This window comes from Myotis brandtii, unplaced genomic scaffold (genome assembly GCF_000412655.1).
Source record: "Myotis brandtii unplaced genomic scaffold, ASM41265v1 scaffold191, whole genome shotgun sequence".
NCBI lineage: Eukaryota > Metazoa > Chordata > Mammalia > Chiroptera > Vespertilionidae > Myotis > Myotis brandtii.
This window is the reverse complement of record NW_005357115.1, coordinates 3,502,487-3,521,834: the sequence shown is the minus strand read 5'-3', so window position 1 is coordinate 3,521,834 and position 19,348 is coordinate 3,502,487. Positions and strand designations below refer to the sequence as shown.

Here is a 19,348-nt window from a genome sequence, read left to right as displayed (position 1 = left end):
GTGGCTAGAGATTTTTTTTAATAGGTGGGGCAGTTGCTTCTACTGGAGGCTAATTGTCATTTTTAATCTTTTGAGTGGCCTCAGAGCAAGGTATTTTCCAATAGGGTGTGTCAACTGTTTTCCCCCTAGGCAAGGCAAATGTCTGTGTGGGAAAGATGTTCTCCGCTGTGTGAGGGAATGATTCAGCCCAAGAAACCTGGGGTGTCTGCCTTCTGAACTCTATCCCCCGAGTCCCTAATCCTGGCTTCTGCTCTCACAGCTCCAGTCCACTTCACCCTCCCTCTGCTGGAGCACAAGGTGGGTGGCTCCACAGGGAATTTTGTGCATTGGCCCTTTAAGAGGGTGCCTGAATTTTCAGCTGTCACTCCCTGACATACAGCACCCCACTGCTTTCACAGCCAGATGTTATGTGAGTACCCTCCTTAGTTTGGTGCTTTCTGCCGTGGGGCCCGGCTTGGGGATTCGATCCCAGAGTTCTCAGTGGTAGCCCCCCACAGCTGAGATATCTCTCCGGGACTTGCCATCTGTGAGTGCCCGGCCAGCACTTTCGCACCTCTGCCCCTCCTACCAGTCTCTATGCAGCCTCCACTTTGCGTCCTCGGGTATGAGGGTTCTCTCCTGCAAGTTTTCCGTTGATTATTCAGGAAGTTTTTCTGTATTTTAGTTGTAATTCCAGTTTGTTCCTGGGAGCATGTCGGTGCAGCATCCACTTACTCTGCTGCCATTTTTAATCCTCCTCCTGGTCTTTCCAAAAGACAGGGTGAGGCAAAAGTCAGTTTCAGTTGTGAGTGCACGGAACACAGGGTTTATTCTTGTATTATTTATTAATTATTGTATTATATTCCATATGAACAACTGTAAGCCTACTTTTGCCCCACCCTGTAATTGCCATTTTATCAAAGAAGCTTTCCATCATCGCGCAGAGGAAGGAAAACTCACCTTTCTCTGAGGTTCATGTACACTGATCACCGTCTGCATTTTATATTAGAGATGAGATGAGTAAGGTTGTTGTAAAGGAGGGCGTATCTTGCCTTTCACTAAGTTGTAAAATTTTTAAAGCTAAAGTGTAACTTTTGTGGTTGTTTTAAAGTTTTTATTTTGAAAAAAACTTTATCCTCACAAGAAGTTGCAAAAATAGTACAGAGAGTTCCAGCGTGCCCTTAAATTCAGCTTCCCCCAATAATAACATCTTACATAACTATAGTTAAGTTCTATCTTTACCTCATCTTCATAGGCCTCCTGGTGGCTCTGTAGAGCCTGGCATTCAGTAGGCACTGGTAAGCTTTATTGCTCGATGAATGAATTAGTGTGCTCCACAAGCTTAGAACACATCCACATCAATGGACTGTCATCCCATCCCTACTCCAGGACCGGCTAGCGCTGGCCTGTCTCACAAGACCTAGACTGAAGTCAGGGACTTTTCATGCCTGCCTTTGTGAACACTTGGTTGACCTACCAGGCAGGAAGGATAAAAAAAAGCGTTCTGGAATAAAAGCCCACATTTGAGGTTTATTTCAAAATAATGCTGGAGGAGGGAAGTGGATGCAGGTGTGGAATTGGCTGATGGTTGATGGGGGCTGCGTACTTGTTGGCTCGTAATATCGTTCTGTCTTCTTTTGTATGCTGAATGGTCTCAATTCGCCATCTCAAAAGCTAAAAAATACTGCCACATTGAGAAAGCATCATAATCATTTCGTTCTCAGGTTTTAGAATTCATCTCCACTGAGTCACACTAGCAAGGCAGGGTTCCCAGCAAGAAATATGCTGTGGGCATAGCTCTTTTTCTTGTGCTTCGCTTGATTGTGCTTCACAGGTATTGCATATTTTTTACAAACTGAAGGCAAGACCCTCCACCAGCAAAAGGATTGCAGCTGGCTTGGTTGTGATACTCGCTTTGTTTTGGTGGTCTGGGACCAGGCCCCCAATAACTCTGAGGTATGTCTGTACCTCAGGTGCTACCAAAATGCACTTAATGCGTGTTTTAGGGTTGAAAATGGAATTGATTATGCTAGAAAGAGTCAGAGAAGGTAAGGGTTATTTGTAGTAATTGCCTGAGAGTTTTCATGGAAACACACACATTTTTTTTTCTCCTCACAGAGATATTTATTTTTGTTGGCTCTATTAAAATGTCCTCCATTTTTACCCTTTTTGCCTCCCTCCACCCCCCCTAACCCCCAGGCACCACCAGGTTTTTACCACATTAGTGTCTGTGTCCATGGGTTATGCATATGTGCATAAATATTCTTTTGTTGATCTCTTTCTGTCCTCTCCATCCTCTTCCCCTCCACACTCTGATTTTATTTATTTATTTGTTTATTTATTTCACACTCTGATTTAAAAAATATATTTTTATTGATTTTAGAGAGGAAGGGAGAGGGATAGAGAGATAGAAACATCAATAATGAGAGAGAATCATTGATCGGCTGCCTCCTGCATGCCCCCTACTGGGGATCAAGCTCGCAACCCAGGGATGTGCCCTTGACCAGAGTCAAACCTGGGACCCTTCAGTCCGCAGGCCACCGCTCTATCCACTGAACCAAACTGGCTAGGGCCACACTCTGATTTTTGGTGGAGATTAATATACTATGAGTAGCCCCTGCCTTAGCAGAGCAAGTGTTATGGTCCTTGGATATACAGTCAAGAACTTGGTAGTTTCGTTGTGGAGGGTCATTGGTCCCTTTTTATCCATTAGGAAAGCATATGGATCTGGTGCCTGTGTTGCTGAAACAGAGGTCAGAAGAGAAGCTGCTGTGCCGTCAGGAGGTAGGGCCCCCGTTTACCCGGGCAAGGGGGAGAGCTACATGTTCCTGTCTGCTAAGTGAGAAAAGCAAGGAGAGCCGCATGGAGGTGGTTATAGGGAGGAGAGATCCTGCAGAATAATAGCAGCCCCATAAAAACTCCAGAATCCTCCGCAGCCAGTCCTCAGTGGTGGAGGACTGACCTTTCTATTCCTCAGTGTCCTTATCCTGCACAGATCCTTAAGAAATGGCCATCCAAATAGGGGCATGAATAAACCAAATATATCAAGCAAGGAACATAAAATAAGTATACCTTGATCACAACTACGAGGAAGACATAAATCCCAGCCAGGGTTTCATGTATTATGTAACCAATGAGTATCTATTATTAATCTGCCATGTATTTATTAGCTGTGTGCCTCGAGCAAGTGACTTCTCTTTGCTGCAGTTTCCTCATGTGAAAGGGGGGAACATAGCAAAGCCTGTTCATTTCAGTTGTTGTGAGAGTTGAATTAATGCATGTAAACTTATAGGAAGATGCTTGGTGCTGGAGTAAGTGCTTCATGTGTGTTTTTATTCTCATCAGTGATCCAGATTGGAAGATGCGTGGTATGGCTTCTTTCTGTAAGGTCATTAAAGTGCATTAAGAAAAAAAGTCAACAAAACTTGCCTTTCCCCTCATTTAATTTACAGTTGTGGAGAAAACACATGTATGGACATGACAGAGACTGTAGGTAATGTGGTGGACACTGATGTGCAATTGGTAGGCCATTTTAAAAAATGTTTTTATTTATTTCAGAGCGAGGAAGGGAGAGGGAGAGAGAGATAGAAACATCCATGATGAGAAAGAGTATCATTGATCAGCTGCCTCCTGCACACCCTCCCTACTGGGGATCAAGCCTGGAAGCTGGGCATGTGCCCTGACTGGGAACCGTGACCTCCTGATTCATGGACTGATGCTCAACCACTCAACCACTGAGCTACACCGGCTGGGCCTGTTGGACATTTTTATTATACCATCTATTACCACGCTGTATGTGCCTGTTAGAACTGTGATTGGAAGTGCCTTGTACGTTTAAGTCTGAAAGCTTGGGGTAGGAAGGGTGTAACTTCTCCTGAGGTGGCACTTCTGGGGTTGTGCTGGTTGATTCAAGCTGCTGACAACTCCATCATGGTGATTGCTCTTCTAGTTGATCATGCTTTTCACTTTTTCTCAAAAACATTTTTTTAATTAGAAAAATAATATGTGACCTGGTAAAGCATTTAACAGTACAAATGGGAATAAAGTAAAAAGTGAGGTTTTTTTTTAAGCCTAATTACATTTAAAAAAATCGTTATTGTTGAGTTTATTATAGATGTCCCCATTCCCCCCCTTTCCCCTCTCCACCCGGTTCCCATCCCACCCCAGGCCTTCACCACCCTATTGTCTGTGTCCATTCGCAATGCATATATGCATGTAAGTTCTTTGGTTAATCTCTTCCCCCTCTTCCTCTCCTCTTCCGGCTCCTTTTGGTGTCATATTCAAGAAGTCATTGGAAAAAACAAATAAATCATTGCCAAACCAATGTCATGAAGTTTTCCCCTTATGTTTTCTTCTAGGAGTTTTATAGTTTTGGGTCATACATTTTGAGTTAATTTTTGAATTTCAACTGAATTCAGCACCGTTTTTGATGGCAGGCTTCAATTAGCCCTTAGAGCAGCGGTTCTCAACCTGTGGGTCGCGACCCCTTTGGTGGTCGAACGACCCTTTCACAGGGGTCGCCTAAGACCATCCTGCATATCAGATATTTACATTACAATTCATAACAGTAGCAACATTACAGTTATGAAGTAGCAACGAAAATAATTTTATGGTTGGGTCACAACATGTATTTAAAGGGCCAGAAAGTTGAGAACCGCTGCCTTAGAGGTTCCAGAAGAACAAAGAGGCTTCTTGTGGCTGTGGTTATACCAGGGCTTAAGGTTCTATCAAAGTCACTCACATTGTGCTGGACAAACACCTATTAAGCACTTGCTAAGTGTCTGATGGGTTTGGGAAGTAAGGGCAGGAGATACAAAGATGAATAAGGCAGAGAACTCTCTGAGGTGATGTGAATGCTTCATATCTTAATAGTAGTTTGGGTTTTAGAGGTTATGCATTTTTCAAAACTCAGTGAATGTACACTAAGGTTTGTGCTTTCATTGCATGTAAGGTTTACACCAAAAGAATATAGAAACAAATAATTGAATTCTAGTCAATGATATGTACTCTGAAGTTTTTAGAGGAAAGTACACTGATGTTTGCAATTTACTTTAAAATGCATCCAAAAAATAGATTAAACCGGCGGACATGGATCAGTGGTTGAGCATTGACCTATGAACCAGGAGGCTACAGTTCGATTCCCGATCAGGCCACATGCCTGAGTTGCAGGCTCAATCCCTAGTGCAAGGTGTGTGGAAGCCAGCCGATCAATGATTCTCTCTCACCATGGATGTTTCTGTCTCTCTCTCCCTTTCCCTTCCTCTCTGAAATCAATTAAAAATATATATAAAATAGATTAATAGATGGAGAGAGATGAATAGGTGATAAGCAAGTATATTTAAAATATAAATGAATTTGCTTCATGTTTGAAAATTTTCGTAATAAAATGTTGATGGAAAAAGATGAGAAGATAGCATCTAGGGAGACTGACCCTCACACAGCACAGTTAATGGCCTCTTATATCCTGTCCTGCTCTCTCTCTCTCTCTCTTTTTTTTTTTTGGAGGTTGTTAGGTTGTGGGAGTAGATCTGGTTAGCAATAAAAGCATTTGTTCTCCTTTGGAGCCTGTTTGTAAACCTCTGAGTCATTCCCAGATGTACCTTCAGTCATGACGGATCAGAGTAATTCCAATAACTGATGCTTGCCATCGTTGAGGTCCTCCAGAACTACAGAAGGGAATACATTTTACATCATAACTTAGTATACAGTTACAGCTAAACGAAACAAAGCTTCATGAAACTATACTTGGATGCACTCTAATATTTTCTCTGTAATTTCTGAAAATTGTCAGTTTTGATCCATCAACGGGCTAAGAACCGACAGTTGAAAAATGCTGCTGTTTGACATACATCATTTAGTATTAACAGTGCACACTGTCATAAAATCATGAGCGTTTTCAAATGTTCCTTAGAATTTCCAAGCTCAACAGAGTCAAGTTTTATTACAGGTGCCACTGTAATTTCTTAGTTGTGTGACCTTGGGAAAGATGTTGAACTTTTCAGCCTCAGTTGTGTCGTCTGTAAAATGGAGATAGTAGGGGAAATACGCCCTTCATAGACTTCTCGGAAAGGATTAAATTAGATGGTGTCTGTGAAGTGCTTATTAGCACAGTGGCCAACTGAAAGGCCTCAATAAGTGGTAAATATTTTTATTAGCCATGAATCCATGAACTTCTATGTTTGGGCCTCAAAGGAATCAGAATGGGCTTCAAAATATATGTTGTCCCCTAGTAGCTTCTTTTAGCTCTTTTTACCTATTTGTTTTTTATGGAAGTGACCTTTGGGAAGGCCCAATTGTTTGCTCTAGTGCTCAGTAAAAAGTACTCATTTTTCCAACAGTTGTCGGTGGTGGCATTGGCAAGAGTGTTATTCAGAAACATGGGGAATGTTGGCAGGTTTAGTGGTGTTTGCTGTTGGCGTCTGCCTTGGCATAGTCCTAGGTGAGAGAGGGAGGCCTGGGGTTTCTCATTGATTCATCTCCTTAGCATGGAATTCTGGCTAAACTGCATCTGACTTGGGGGGGTGGGCAGGAGGAGCCCAGAGGGCCTCATTATGGAGGAGTTTACCTCTTTGAAATCCCCTCTACTGAGGAATTATTCTGCACCATTTGAATTTCCTCCTTTTTCATCTGAACAACTTTGGCTGCTGGTAGAAATAATTAAACAGAAAGTGTTCTGGTATTTCTGGCACAATTTAAAGTTTTTTACTCTTCTTAATTTAATAGAATCCCAGGATTTTATTGCTGGGAGAGCCCTTAGGAGATCGGTGCAACTCTGCCACTGGATAGGTGGGAGTCCTCCTTCAGAGCGGGAGCCAGCGCTCCTGCCCACGTGAGCTGGAGAACTGGAGATGTTTTAACCATAGGCACTCGAAGAAAACCATTCCTGTTACTACTCTATGCGGACCTGACTGCATGCATCACTTTATTACCTAGGATTGCACCCCATTTAGAGTTCTCAGTGGCTTAACACAACAAAGATTTATCTGTTGCTCACATATCATGTTCAATCCGAGTCGGGCTCTTCTCTGTGCAGACCCTCAGGGACTTGGGCCGCATCCTGTAGCCAGTTAAGACACATGCCTTCCAGTTGCCGTGGTGGGGGATCCGCACTCACTCCTCTGTGCTTCTGCCCAGAGGTGATAGAGTCGTTTTGCTCATGGGTCATCTGTCAGAACTGGTCATATAACCCTGCCTAATTGCAGAGGGGTGGAAATATGGGGGAGAAGGGAACATATGGAGTATTTGATGACCGTTACCAGGGAGAGTGATACTATGGTAATATATATGTTAAAACTATAGATTGAAAAAAAATGTAGCTTCTTATTCTCTAGATCAGGGGTCTTCAAACTACGGCCCGCGGGCCACATGCAAATACAAATATTGTATTTGTTCCCGTTTTGTTTTTTTACTTCAAAATAAGATATGTGCAGTGTGCATAGGAATTTGTTCATAGTGTTTTTTAAACTACAGTCCGGCCCTCAATGGTCTGAGGGACAGTGAACTGGCCCCCTGTTTAAAAAGTTTGAGGACCCCTGGTGTAGATCAAAACCTGGGTTTTCTTCACATCCAGTAAAAGGGCAGAGGAAGAATCGATTTTAAGAAAAGTATAGCAGAAACTCACCCAACGATCCAAGAGGAAAAGGAAGCGTGTCATGTATCTGGTCCACCCTGGCTTCTGGAAAGGCTAGAGATATAGGCCACGTGAGTGGGCCCACCTCTTAATGATCTCACGATGTCTCATGCAGGTTACCAAGATGCCAGGGATGCAGAGCACTTGGCATCAAACAGAATCCGATGCAGGGCCTGTCTAACTGAGTAACCATTGAGCCCGCTGGTTCCCTCAACAAATAAACTCCAGATCTGCTATTTCCACATTTACTTTTTTACCTGAAGGTCTGCAAGATAATAATCGTTAATCCTTCTCTTTTTTTCTGCCTGACCCCTACCCCTGCCCACCCTAGTCTTGCTATTCCCTATACTTCGAAAGCTCTTTCCCCAGATACCTCGACAGATGGCCTCTCTCTTCTTTCTGGACAACGGTCACGCTATATGACACAGCAACCCCTCCCCTTCCCCCAACACCCAGATCCCCCTTAGCCTCTTTCATTTCTCTTCATGCTATTTACCCCGTCTGATAGATCAACTTGTTTTTGGTTATCTATCTTTACCCACCAGATGTAAGCTCCATGAGAGCAGGAAATATGTCCGTTCTGTTCACTGCTGGCTTCCTAGCTCCCAGAAGAGTACCCCGGATGCTCACAGTGTGGTTCTGAATGAATCCTGACTTGACAGATGCTTGCTTAGATCGACCACGTTTCATCACTCGCCCAGTTTTCTAAGCCTCCAGGTTCATAGAGGCCATCATGGCAGCAGCTTTTACTGATAGTTTGGTGGGGACAGGGAAGCTGCTGCCAACCACAGGGTCATGGGGCCCATGAGCAGAGCGGCAGAGAATACAAAAGAGAAATAGTGGGGGCAGCTGTGACTTCATCTGCTGACACCTTGTGTTTACTGTGTATGGTAGGTTGAAAAAGACCTCTCCTCTGCCCCCAAAGATACCAGGTCCTAATCCCTGGAACTAGTGGATGTTACCATACTGTACCTGGCAGAAGGGCTGGTACAGATGGGATTAAATGAAGGATCTTGAGATGGTGGGATTATCCTGGGTTATCCCAGCGGGCTCTCAATGCTGTCACATCTTCAGAAGAAGGATGCAGAGGGACATCTGACACAGTGACAGAAGAGGAGGAGGCCGTGGAACCACCAAGGCAGAGACTGAAATGAGATGGCTGTGAACCAAGGAATGCCGACAGCCACCGGAAGCTGGAAGAGTCAAGGAGTGGATTCTCTCCTAGAGCCCCAAAGGGAGTGTGGCCCTCCTAACACTTGATTTTGGCCCAGTGGTATCGATTTTGCATGTCTGACCTCTAGAACAAGCGAGAAATAATTTTCTGTTGTTTTATGCCACCAAGTTTGTGGTAATTTTTAAAAAATATATTTTTTAATTGATTTCAGAGAGGAAAGGTGAGGGAGAGAGAGATAGAAACATCAATGATGAGAATCATTGATCAGCTGCCTCCTGCATGCCCCACACCAGGGCTCTATCCTGGGAACCGAACCATGACCTCCTGGTTCATAGATCAATGCTCCATCACTGAGCCATGCTAGCTGGGCTGTGGTAATTTTTTATAGCTGCCATAGGAAACATATACTTGGGTTCCCAGTTTCTTGGTGATCAGTGGCTATTGCTGTTATAACCAGTGCCCGGAGGATTTGGTGGCTGGAGTGAAGACTGGGGAACGGTGGTTGGGGAATGGGGTCGGAGTGAGAATTTTTTTTATATCCCCCGTTTTTACCTTTAAAATTTGAACTATGTGAATGAACTACCTATTCAAATAATAAATAAAAGCAATCTTTACAGCCCTGTGAATCATGGTTGATTTTGTGTGTCTATTTCCCTGACTAACAACCAGTATAACTTGTGTTCTGTGACATGCATTTTGAGAACTTCTTCTCAAAATGTTGCCTCACGGACCTTACCATCTCGCCTACTCTAATGTCTTCTCTTTCCATTGTACTTCTGATGTTTGGGTCTGGGTCAATGATGGGAAAGAATTATGTGAAGAAAAAATGAATGATGGTGTAATAATTGTAACTTTTAATTAGAATCTAAAAATGCAATTTAATTAAAAATTACCTCCGAATTACCTCTCATTCTGGATCTAGGCTTCCTGACCGGTGTGCTGAGATTTCATTTTCTCGGCCTTGGTGACTGTGGTCAGGGGCGAGAGTGGCCAGAGCCCCCAGGCTGGTGGCTTCCGCTTCAAGAATAGAACCCCTTGATGCCACTATGTTGTGTAAATACTATTATCTTCGGTTTAGTGTGTGCAGTGATGTGGAAAGGTTGGGAAATACTGCTCTGGCTAAAATGTGGCCTTATATTTTTAAAATGTCTGTTGCACAAAATAGCTACAAAAAACAAACAAACCAGTTGGGTCTTGGGGAAAACCCCAGTGATGGTTTGGCTCCAGTGCAGGAGTCCTCAGCCCCTTTCCCACTGCGACACTCAGCATGGATGGTGGCTCTGTGCTGGGGAGGCTGCTGGCACTCCTTCCTGCAAAGCCCCAGAAGCAGGCTCAGCTTCAGTGTCTCCCACACAAAGCCAGAAAAGAAGGCAGAGTCACATTTTAGGAGATGATCCTGAGTTCACTCTAATTTACCGAGAAATGCATGATTGAAAACCCGGGTGTGTCTGCTCTATAGGAGCAGAGTTCTCTGACCTATCTCATAACTGACATCACATTTCGTATTGTGGCTAGCTGAGTCCAAGTTCATTTTCAATTCACCAAGTAAGAGATTTTAAGTATTAGTGACAAGCGAAAAACAATGCAGTGGTATTACATGCAGTATATAAATAAGAGCTTTATCAAGTTCAATTGTCATTTGAACTGTAATATTTGTTGTTGTGTTACGTCCTGGTGGGTCTGATGATGTTGGTAATGCTGTCCTTTATGTTTTCTGGAATCAGTAACTGAATTAATATGTCAGTGTAGTACTATCTGAAGAACTCAAAGAGCTATTAAAATGCTTAAAAATAAAATGATCAATTCTTCTTTTGTTCTCTTGACAGGATAATTGAAGCTATCTGCATAGGTTGGTTCACGGCAGAGTGCATCGTGAGGTTCATCATCTCCAAAAACAAGTGTGAGTTTGTCAAGAGACCCCTGAACATCATTGACTTACTGGCAATCACGCCGTATTACATCTCCGTGTTGATGACAGTATTTACAGGCGAGAACTCCCAGCTCCAGAGGGCCGGGGTCACCTTGAGGGTGCTTAGAATGATGAGGATTTTTTGGGTGATTAAGCTTGCCCGTCACTTCATTGGTCTTCAGACACTTGGTTTGACTCTCAAACGATGCTACCGAGAGATGGTTATGCTACTTGTCTTCATTTGTGTTGCCATGGCAATCTTCAGTGCACTTTCTCAGCTTCTTGAACATGGGTTGGACCTGGAAGCATCCAACAAGGACTTCGCCAGCATCCCTGCTGCCTGCTGGTGGGTGATTATCTCTATGACTACAGTTGGCTATGGAGATATGTATCCTATCACAATGCCTGGAAGAATTCTTGGAGGAGTTTGTGTTGTCAGTGGAATTGTTCTGTTGGCATTGCCTATCACTTTCATCTACCATAGCTTTGTGCAGTGTTATCATGAGCTCAAATTTAGATCAGCTAGATATAGTAGGAGCCTCTCCACGGAGTTCCTAAATTAATGCATTGCAAATCAAGTCTTGCATACACCTTGTTTGTTAGCAAGACTTACTGCTACTTCATATTCATGTGTTTCTTGCTTGGTGAGCACTGCAGTGTGGTACTGTCATCATCTTGGTAGGGTAAGAATTATCCTTCCCAGCTGAAGGGATAAAGCAATTTACTTATTATGGAGTAAACAAGATTGAGACTGCAAAGGAAAAGTAATGATTTCTAGAGTTAATTTTAATATCTTATTTTATTTAGACTTGTTTCCTCCTCCTTGCCTTGAACAATGACACTTTTTTTTTGTTTTGAAGTATATTATTTGAACATTTTAAAATGGAAAGCTACTATTGTCCAAATGTTTTTCTATCTTATGAATTTAGAAGAGTCTTGGAAGTTATGGTGTTTTTTGTTGGAGAGTAACATTTTCGTTTCTAAATGTTTTATAATCTCTCATATCAATGTCAGAAGTATCCTGGAAACATATGTCACATGCAAGAACTGTTTAACAAATACTTACAAAATTTGGCTGAATTTAAACTGTATAACGGAGCTAGATACAAGCAAGAATAGTATTTGGAAAACTTTTCCAGCATTTCTCAATTCTCGGATTTATTTTTGTTCCTATTATTCACTTTATCATGCAGCTTCATGGAAGCTTGAGTATGCCCTTACTTTTTCATTCCGGGTTTCTTTTATCTCTTTGCTGAAAGGACTCAAACAAGTATTTTAGAATGAAGAGAGCTTGTATTATTTAGTATTTTATTGGAGTTTATTGTATTTGAATTCATTGCTGTTACTAGGTGGTAATTGTCCTAACATTCAGATGTCCAAACAAGATTTCCACATAAGAAATAATAGAAGTGGTTTGATATTACAACCCATATTTTTTCTTCTTCTGCTTCCCCTCCCCCCCTAAACAACATGGGTTTAAGTCTTACCAGGTGAAAGGATTTTTATATATACCAAAGTCATACTTAGATGTTATCACTGGATTAACATAAAAAGAGAAATGAAATATTTTCTTACTCTTGGTTGCTGTGTAGCTAAGCCATTTTAAGCCAGCTGAGAGCAATGAATACATACTCATTTGATCTGATCTTCACCATCATAAATTTTGACCACACCAAAGCTTCTTGCAATAATACTGAATAATATGCCACATTAATTTGGCTAGATTATTAGGCCTAGATGTAAAACGGATGACTGTTTAGTGCTAAACTCTAGCAAAGTGAATTAAGATTTTTGCTTTGTTAACCAGCTGCCATAAAGAAGTCAGTGTATATACACAAAAAGTTAAAGTCATTGATTATTGAATAATTTAATGTTGTACACTGTAATTGGGGTGGGACCTTGATACATTTATCCAAGAAAGGATTACCAGAAGTGTTCATTAAAGGAATATCAGCCATTGTCTGGTTTAGGTAGAAAACCAGGGCAAGAGAGGATATGATTGTGAAGGAGTTAGGGCTAACACCTGGATCTCTAGAAATCGAGTCCAGCAGCTTATTTTTAACAAATTCTGGGTTTTGAGAAGCCACACTTCTTTGCCAGTGCCATTGCTGAGGTAATAATAGCAAAACTGTTCCTTTCCCCCTATTTCCTTTCCTGAGTTTATGTGATATTTTGGCCATTAAGAATCTCAACCCACCCAGCCTACCCGATTTGGCTCAGTGGATAGAGTGTCAGCCTGTGGGCTAAAGGGTCCCAGGTTGTATTTTTGCCAAGGGCACATGCCCAGGTTGTGGGCTCGATCTGCCCTCCCTCCCCCCCCCAGTAGGGGGCATACAGGAGGCAGCCAATCAATGATTCTCTCTCATCATTGATGTTTCTATCTCTCTATCTCTCTCCCTTCCTCTCTAAAATCAATGAAAAAAAAATATTTTAAGAATCTCACCCCACCCAGACAGTATGGCTCAGTGGTTGAGCATCAACCTATGAACCAGAAGGTCAAGGTTTGAATCCCAGTCAGGGCACATGCCCAGGTTGCAGGCTCAATCCCCAGTAGGGGAAGTACAGGAGGCAGTCAATCAATGATTCTCTCTCATCATTGATGTTTCTCTCTTTCTCCCTCTCTTCCTCTCTGAAATTAATAAAAAAATATTTAAAAAAAAAGAATCTCCATCTTCCCTACTACAGGTGGTATGCTACTCAAAATAAATTCTGTTATTTATTGTATTTTAATATATTTGCAATAAATGGCATGGATTTAATTTTCCTTACCTATTTGGATTAAGGCTTTGTGAACCATACAAATAATACGCAGATGACAGCATCCCAACATTACTAATTAAGATATGATCGCCATCCATTTTGCTGGCACAGGGAACTCGTGTGGGAATACTATGTCTTATCTTCCCCAAGTAAATTAGTAGTGTCTTAAGGACTGGGATCCTCTTTCTTGCACACAATTTCATATTCCCGCAGTGTCTATGACAGATTTGGGCAGAAACTGTGCACTGATGTGGGGGGAGAAGCTTCTGTGTGAAGAGGCAAGGAGAAGCAAACTCCTATGCATGTGCTTGAGAATACACACATAGACCTTGAGGCTGCTCTTAAATAACAAGTAAGAAATCTCTTGTTGGTGCTGCCAGACTCCTCATAAAGGAGCATGTGGGAAAAATTCTAAAGACAGTTCAGCTACCTATTTACTAAGAATGATGACGAGACATGGTAGAGTAGTTCTCTTATGAGTAATATATATAATGGATATTGTAATTTTTTTAGGACAGAGGCATTTTATAATAACTTCCCCTAAATGTTATTGCCTTTAAAAAATCATTCAATAGGACTTCTTTCTTGGTTGTGCTTTTAGACATTTTTCCTAACTCAGTCTTCCTGGCACAAATGCTTTCATTTAGGATCTTTATTAGTAGCAAGAGGTCAGATAGTATCCTAATTAGAACGCCCAACGAGGAAAGAGGAATGGTTCTGATTTTATGTAGGACTTGTTTTTTATTCTCTAAAATAGGATTTTTTCAGGATTAAAGCTAAAATTAGAGAACACATTTGAAAGTATTCAAGGCCTTATTTATCTTTCGCTTTTATGACTATTGTTATTGTGGGTTGCTGGTGAAACAGTTGCATTTGCTTTGCTTTTGGGTTTTGCAGTTACTTGTGGCCACACCTTTGTAAGTTTTTACTTTCTTAAAAATGTAGAAATATATTCTTTCACAGTGGCTGTCAGTAAATTAAAGTAATATTTCCTGTTTTTAAGCTTTTGTCCCGATGTCTTGCCCAGGTCTCCCATGAGCTGGGAAGCTAGGAGGTGAGGGAGGATGGATTAAATTGAATGTTGGTGTTGGAAGGATTTTCTTTGTTGGCTTGATATTTTCTAGAAGCAGCTTATTTCCTCTTTGCTATAGAAATGAAAAATAAAAAACTGAAAACTCCTAGCTTTGTTTACTGTTAAGCTTACATAACGCCAGACAATGCATAACTTCCCAAAATATTTCCAGAGTCCCCTGACCCTCCATAAAGCTCTATTCACTTATGGTGTACAATGTATAATACAATCAGCTATGGTGTAAATAGTGCTCAGGGTCATAGGAAATTAGAACTGAAGGGCCCTGGAAACCTCTGGTCCCATCCAGATGTTAGCAACGAGGGCACTGTGTTCCCAGTGGGTTGTGATTTAGCCATTGTCACCCATAGGGAGACCAACTTGTCCCTATTTGCCTGCGACTTTCTTGGTTTTAGCACTGAAAGTGCCCCACCCTGGGAAACCCCTTAGCCTAAGGTGAGTTGGCATCCTAATGTCAGGGCAGGACCCAGAAACCTCGCTTCTAGACTTTTGGTTCAGTGCTCTCTGGACATATTTCTATTTTATTTTATTACATACTAGAGGCCTGGTGCATGAATTCATGCATGGGTGGAGTCCGGCTAGCCTGCCCCGATCAGGCAATGGGGCCACGGGCAGATGGAGGGCCAGCCCCGCTCCTGATGGGGGGGGGGGCAATCAGGGGCAGGGCCAGCCAGGGGGAGGGGCTACAAGCAGTTGGCCGGCCGGCCCCATCCCCTGGTCAAACTCCAGGTTGAACTCCTGGTCAAACTCCCAGTGGAGGAGACAATTTGCATATTAGCCTTTTATTATATAGGATTATTTTATTTTTTATTTTTTGTTTTTTATTCTGTGACTAACAATTTAAAATATTTCCTTTGGGACACCTTGTTATAGGTCATATAAAAAGCAAATGTTGCTTTTAGACACCCTAGAAGTCAGGAAGGAGGGTTTGGGACCAGTGTATAGGGAAGCCAAATTTTCAGTAGAGTTTTTAAATTGCAAAAATTCTCAGTTATGTACCCATTTATGTATATACAAACAAGTGCAGTTCCTGGTTACCATTGCAGTATTTAGAAGGTACAGGTTGAGCAGTGTCATAGCTGAATGGGAAGTAACATGGATTGAAGCTTGAATGGAATGTTCTGGAAAAGTTCCATTTTGGTCAGGATGCATGCACTTCTCTGTTTGTTCAGCATGTTTCATATGGTGTTTTGCTTCCTGCCTTTCTAGTCCCATCTGCACTCAGAGCATGGCATATCAGTTCTGCCCCTGAAAGTAAATTAATGATTTACTGCTCTATGCTGTGGAGCCTTCCAAAGACTTGTGGAAATGCCATCGGCAAGCACAATTATATTGTCCCATTCTGTGACTAACGTTTTTTCTTTTAGCAATTCCCCACTTACGTCTAAACATTTAGATTTTTCCAATTGTATCCCAATAAGCACTTCAACTTTTGACCATTAGTGTAAGTGCAGTTGTCAGTTTATTATTTATTTAGGGGATTGAACTTGATTATCTGCATCTATGCTGTAATTTAAGCAAATTAATTTTAAGTAACTTTGGTGAGAATCTTTTGATTTATATTAAATATCAATACTGTACCAAGTACAGTGAAAACATAAATGACATTTAGTGGATTCTGGAAGCCAGGGGGAATAAATAGAATTTGGGTTTCACCGACCAGGACTAAGTAATGCTATGTCATTTATATCTGAAGTGTTGCTCTTGCTTTATTTATGCAACCTTGTATTAAAACTAAAACTAAAATTTCCCATAATTTTTGTATTAGGTAGGTGTTTTTTTTCTCCCATAGGTTTATTTGTTTTGAAATAATTCTGTGACCATGCCCATGACCCAGTAGAGGCCATCTGTAGGGTGTATTGTTATAAAGTGCTTTGTTTTTTTAAAGAAAGGAAGCATAAGTAATGACAGGTGTTTTTCCTGTATTACAAAGGATTTGTTTAGCTTACATATTGCTTTTTACTGTATGTTAACAAGCTTGACCTTGCAGCTGCTTTCCTTCCATGCTTTCCTTCTCTATGGACAGAGGGCAGGAGACCTTCACTTCCTTAGTGGAGAGCAGTATCCGAGTTACTGAAACTCTGATACTAGAGAAATGTGTGTGTCCGTAGCTATGCATATATTTATTTTGTCTTAGGTGTTTAGCCACTGCTCCTCTTTCATATGAAACACTTGGAAGTAAAATGCAACATTATGAAATCACTCTGAGGCTTCGCTTTCAGGGCCATGTGAAAGCTGTTTGTTTTGGTTCATAGGACAGAAATGGAAAGTTTAGATTTTTTTATTTCTAGATAAATTATCTAATATCTGTATCTTTAGTCAGAAAATTTTACCATTTAGAAGTTTTTTAAAAAACACACAAATAATATAAGTAGTATAGTTGTAAAGTTAGGATAATGGGTCATAGTCCCCTTCTTGGTAAGATATGGCTTATAATCTTGTAATTAAGGGAAATCACCATTTATTACCTTCCAGTCAACTCAGTTTAAAAGGTCAGATAGAAATTGAATATAAGTATATTTGTGTCTTTTTCTTAACATTTTAAAATTTATTATTTTTTCTGTGCTGCAATACAAGGCAGAGATAGGAACAATGTGGCATGCAAGAAGTAATTAGGTGCATCCCACTTTTTAATAGGTTTCCAAACACGTGTATGAAAAAAAAAAAAGGGTTGGAAACATTATACTTTAAATACAGGAACTTAGTTAGGGAATCCTTTTAATCTGTGAGTCATCCTTCTGTTGTGTTACTATCCCCTAAAGTATATGATTTTTAGATTTGATTTTTCAAGTACATAGGAATGAGATGTCTTCTTGAGAAGGGCATACCTGCATGGGGATCAGATTTAGATCAAATTATTGAAAAGCTTCTATGTATCAAATCAGATTTGAGAAATTATCATAACACTTGTCTTAATAACGAGGCTTTTTTCAACTAATAAAAAGGTGTGGTTTTCTGGTCCTTACAAAAGTTTTCTAAGGGGTAGCTGGGGATGGTAGATGGATATCTTCTTTCTATTACCTGTTCTAGATCTTTGCTGCTTTTCCTTATCTCAAATTAGTGACCCACATTCCTATTCTGTTGAAAACCACAGAAGTGAGGTTAGGTATGTCTTCACTATGCCAAAAGGCAAGTGAGTGGCTAGGGAAGGGAGTGAGAAGTAGTTACTGGATATTTAGCTAAATTGACCAATCAATTGTTAGCATTGTGATTTTGTTGATAAGTTTTAGGCTATTTTGGAAGACTACTAGTATTTAGGGAAGTTAAAAAAATGAAACTAAATAAATAAGAGGCAGTCCTAACAATGCATTAAAAAAAGAGAGAGAGAGAGAGAGAGAGCCTGGCCGGCGTGGCTCAGTGGTTGAGCATCGACCTATGAACCAGGAGGTCACTGTTTGATTCCCGGTCAGAGCACATGCCCAGGTTGTGGGCTATCTCCAGTGTGGGGCATGTAGGAGGCCACCGATCAGTGATTCTCTCTCATCATTGATGTTTCTATCTCTCTCCCTTTCTCTCTGAAATCAATAAAAAAAATTTTTTTAAAAGAGAGAGATGTAATTCACATACCATAACATTTATCATTTTGAAGTGTACAATTCTGTGGTTGTTTGGTATATACTAGTACACAGAGCTTTGCAGGTATCACCACTGTCTAACTCCAGAAGGCTTCATGTACCTCATACTCATTAGTAGTCACTCCCTACTTCCCCCTCACCCATCACCCTGGTAACCACTAATCGACTTTCTGCCTCTATGGATTTGCCTGTAGACATGGCATATAAATGGAAACACATGGTCTTTTGTGTCTGGCTTCTTTCACTTAACATGTTTTCAGGGTTCATCCATATTGTAGCACGTATCAGTACTTCATTCATTTTACTGCTAAATAATATTCTGTTGTATGGATATACCACATTTTGTTTATTTCTCTTTTGTTGGACATTTGGGTTATTTCCCCTCTTTGGATGTCATGAACAATGCTGCTATAAACATTCACATACAAGTTTTTGTGTGAACATATGTTTTTCATTCTCTTGTGTATATATCTAGGAATGGAATTACTAGGTTACTGGTAACAATAAGTTTAATTTTTGAGGAAGGTCATATCATATTGCAAAGTAGCTGAACCACTGAACATTCCCATTAGCAGTATGTGAGGGTTTCAGTTTCTCCATGCCCTCCCCAATGCTTATTTTTCCTTCTTGGGGGTATAATGCCCATCCTAGTGGGTATGAAGTATTATCTCATTTGATTTGTATTTTCCTAATGACTGATGATATTGAACATTTTTTATATATTTATTGATTATTTGTATATCTCTTTGGGTAAAATGTCTATTCAAATCCTTTGCCCATTAAAAAAAATGGGTTATTTGTGTTTTCCTTGTTGAATTCTAGGAGTACTTTATATATTCTGGAGATTAGACCTTAGCAGATACATGATTTCCAAATATTTTTCTCTCAGTTTGAGGGTTATTTTTTCATTTTCTTAATGATATCATTTACAGCACACAAGTTTTACTTTTTTATGTAGTCCAATATATTTTTTTCTCTTGTGCTTTTGGTGTTGTATCTAAGAAATTCAAAATTTACTCCTCTGTTTTCTTATAAAGAATTTATAGTATTAGCTCTTTCAGGTTAGTGATATGGTGTGAGGTAGGGGTCCAGAAAGTGTGAGTTGCTCTTATTTTACAAGATTGTTTTGACTATTCTGGGTCCCTTGCATTTTTATGTGAATTTTTATATCAGGTTGTTCATTTCTATTTTTTTTTCTCCTCACCTGAGGATTTTTTCCATTGATTTTTAG

The 19,348-nt window shown here is 40.7% G+C and overlaps 1 protein-coding gene across 1 annotated transcript in view; it reads left to right on the top strand.

The window, feature by feature from the left end:
* The window catches only part of KCNG3 (potassium channel, voltage gated modifier subfamily G, member 3), a gene marked incomplete at its 5' end in the record, with an annotated part of 34,325 nt that extends 22,839 nt beyond the window's left edge, over nucleotides 1-11,486 (top strand). Inside the window, one exon of the mRNA XM_005864838.2 lies at nucleotides 10,610-11,486. Coding sequence (XP_005864900.1) covers nucleotides 10,610-11,255 — 646 coding nt within the window. The remainder of the gene's footprint in view (nucleotides 1-10,609) is intronic.
* Between the last annotated feature and the right edge of the window lie 7,862 nt (nucleotides 11,487-19,348).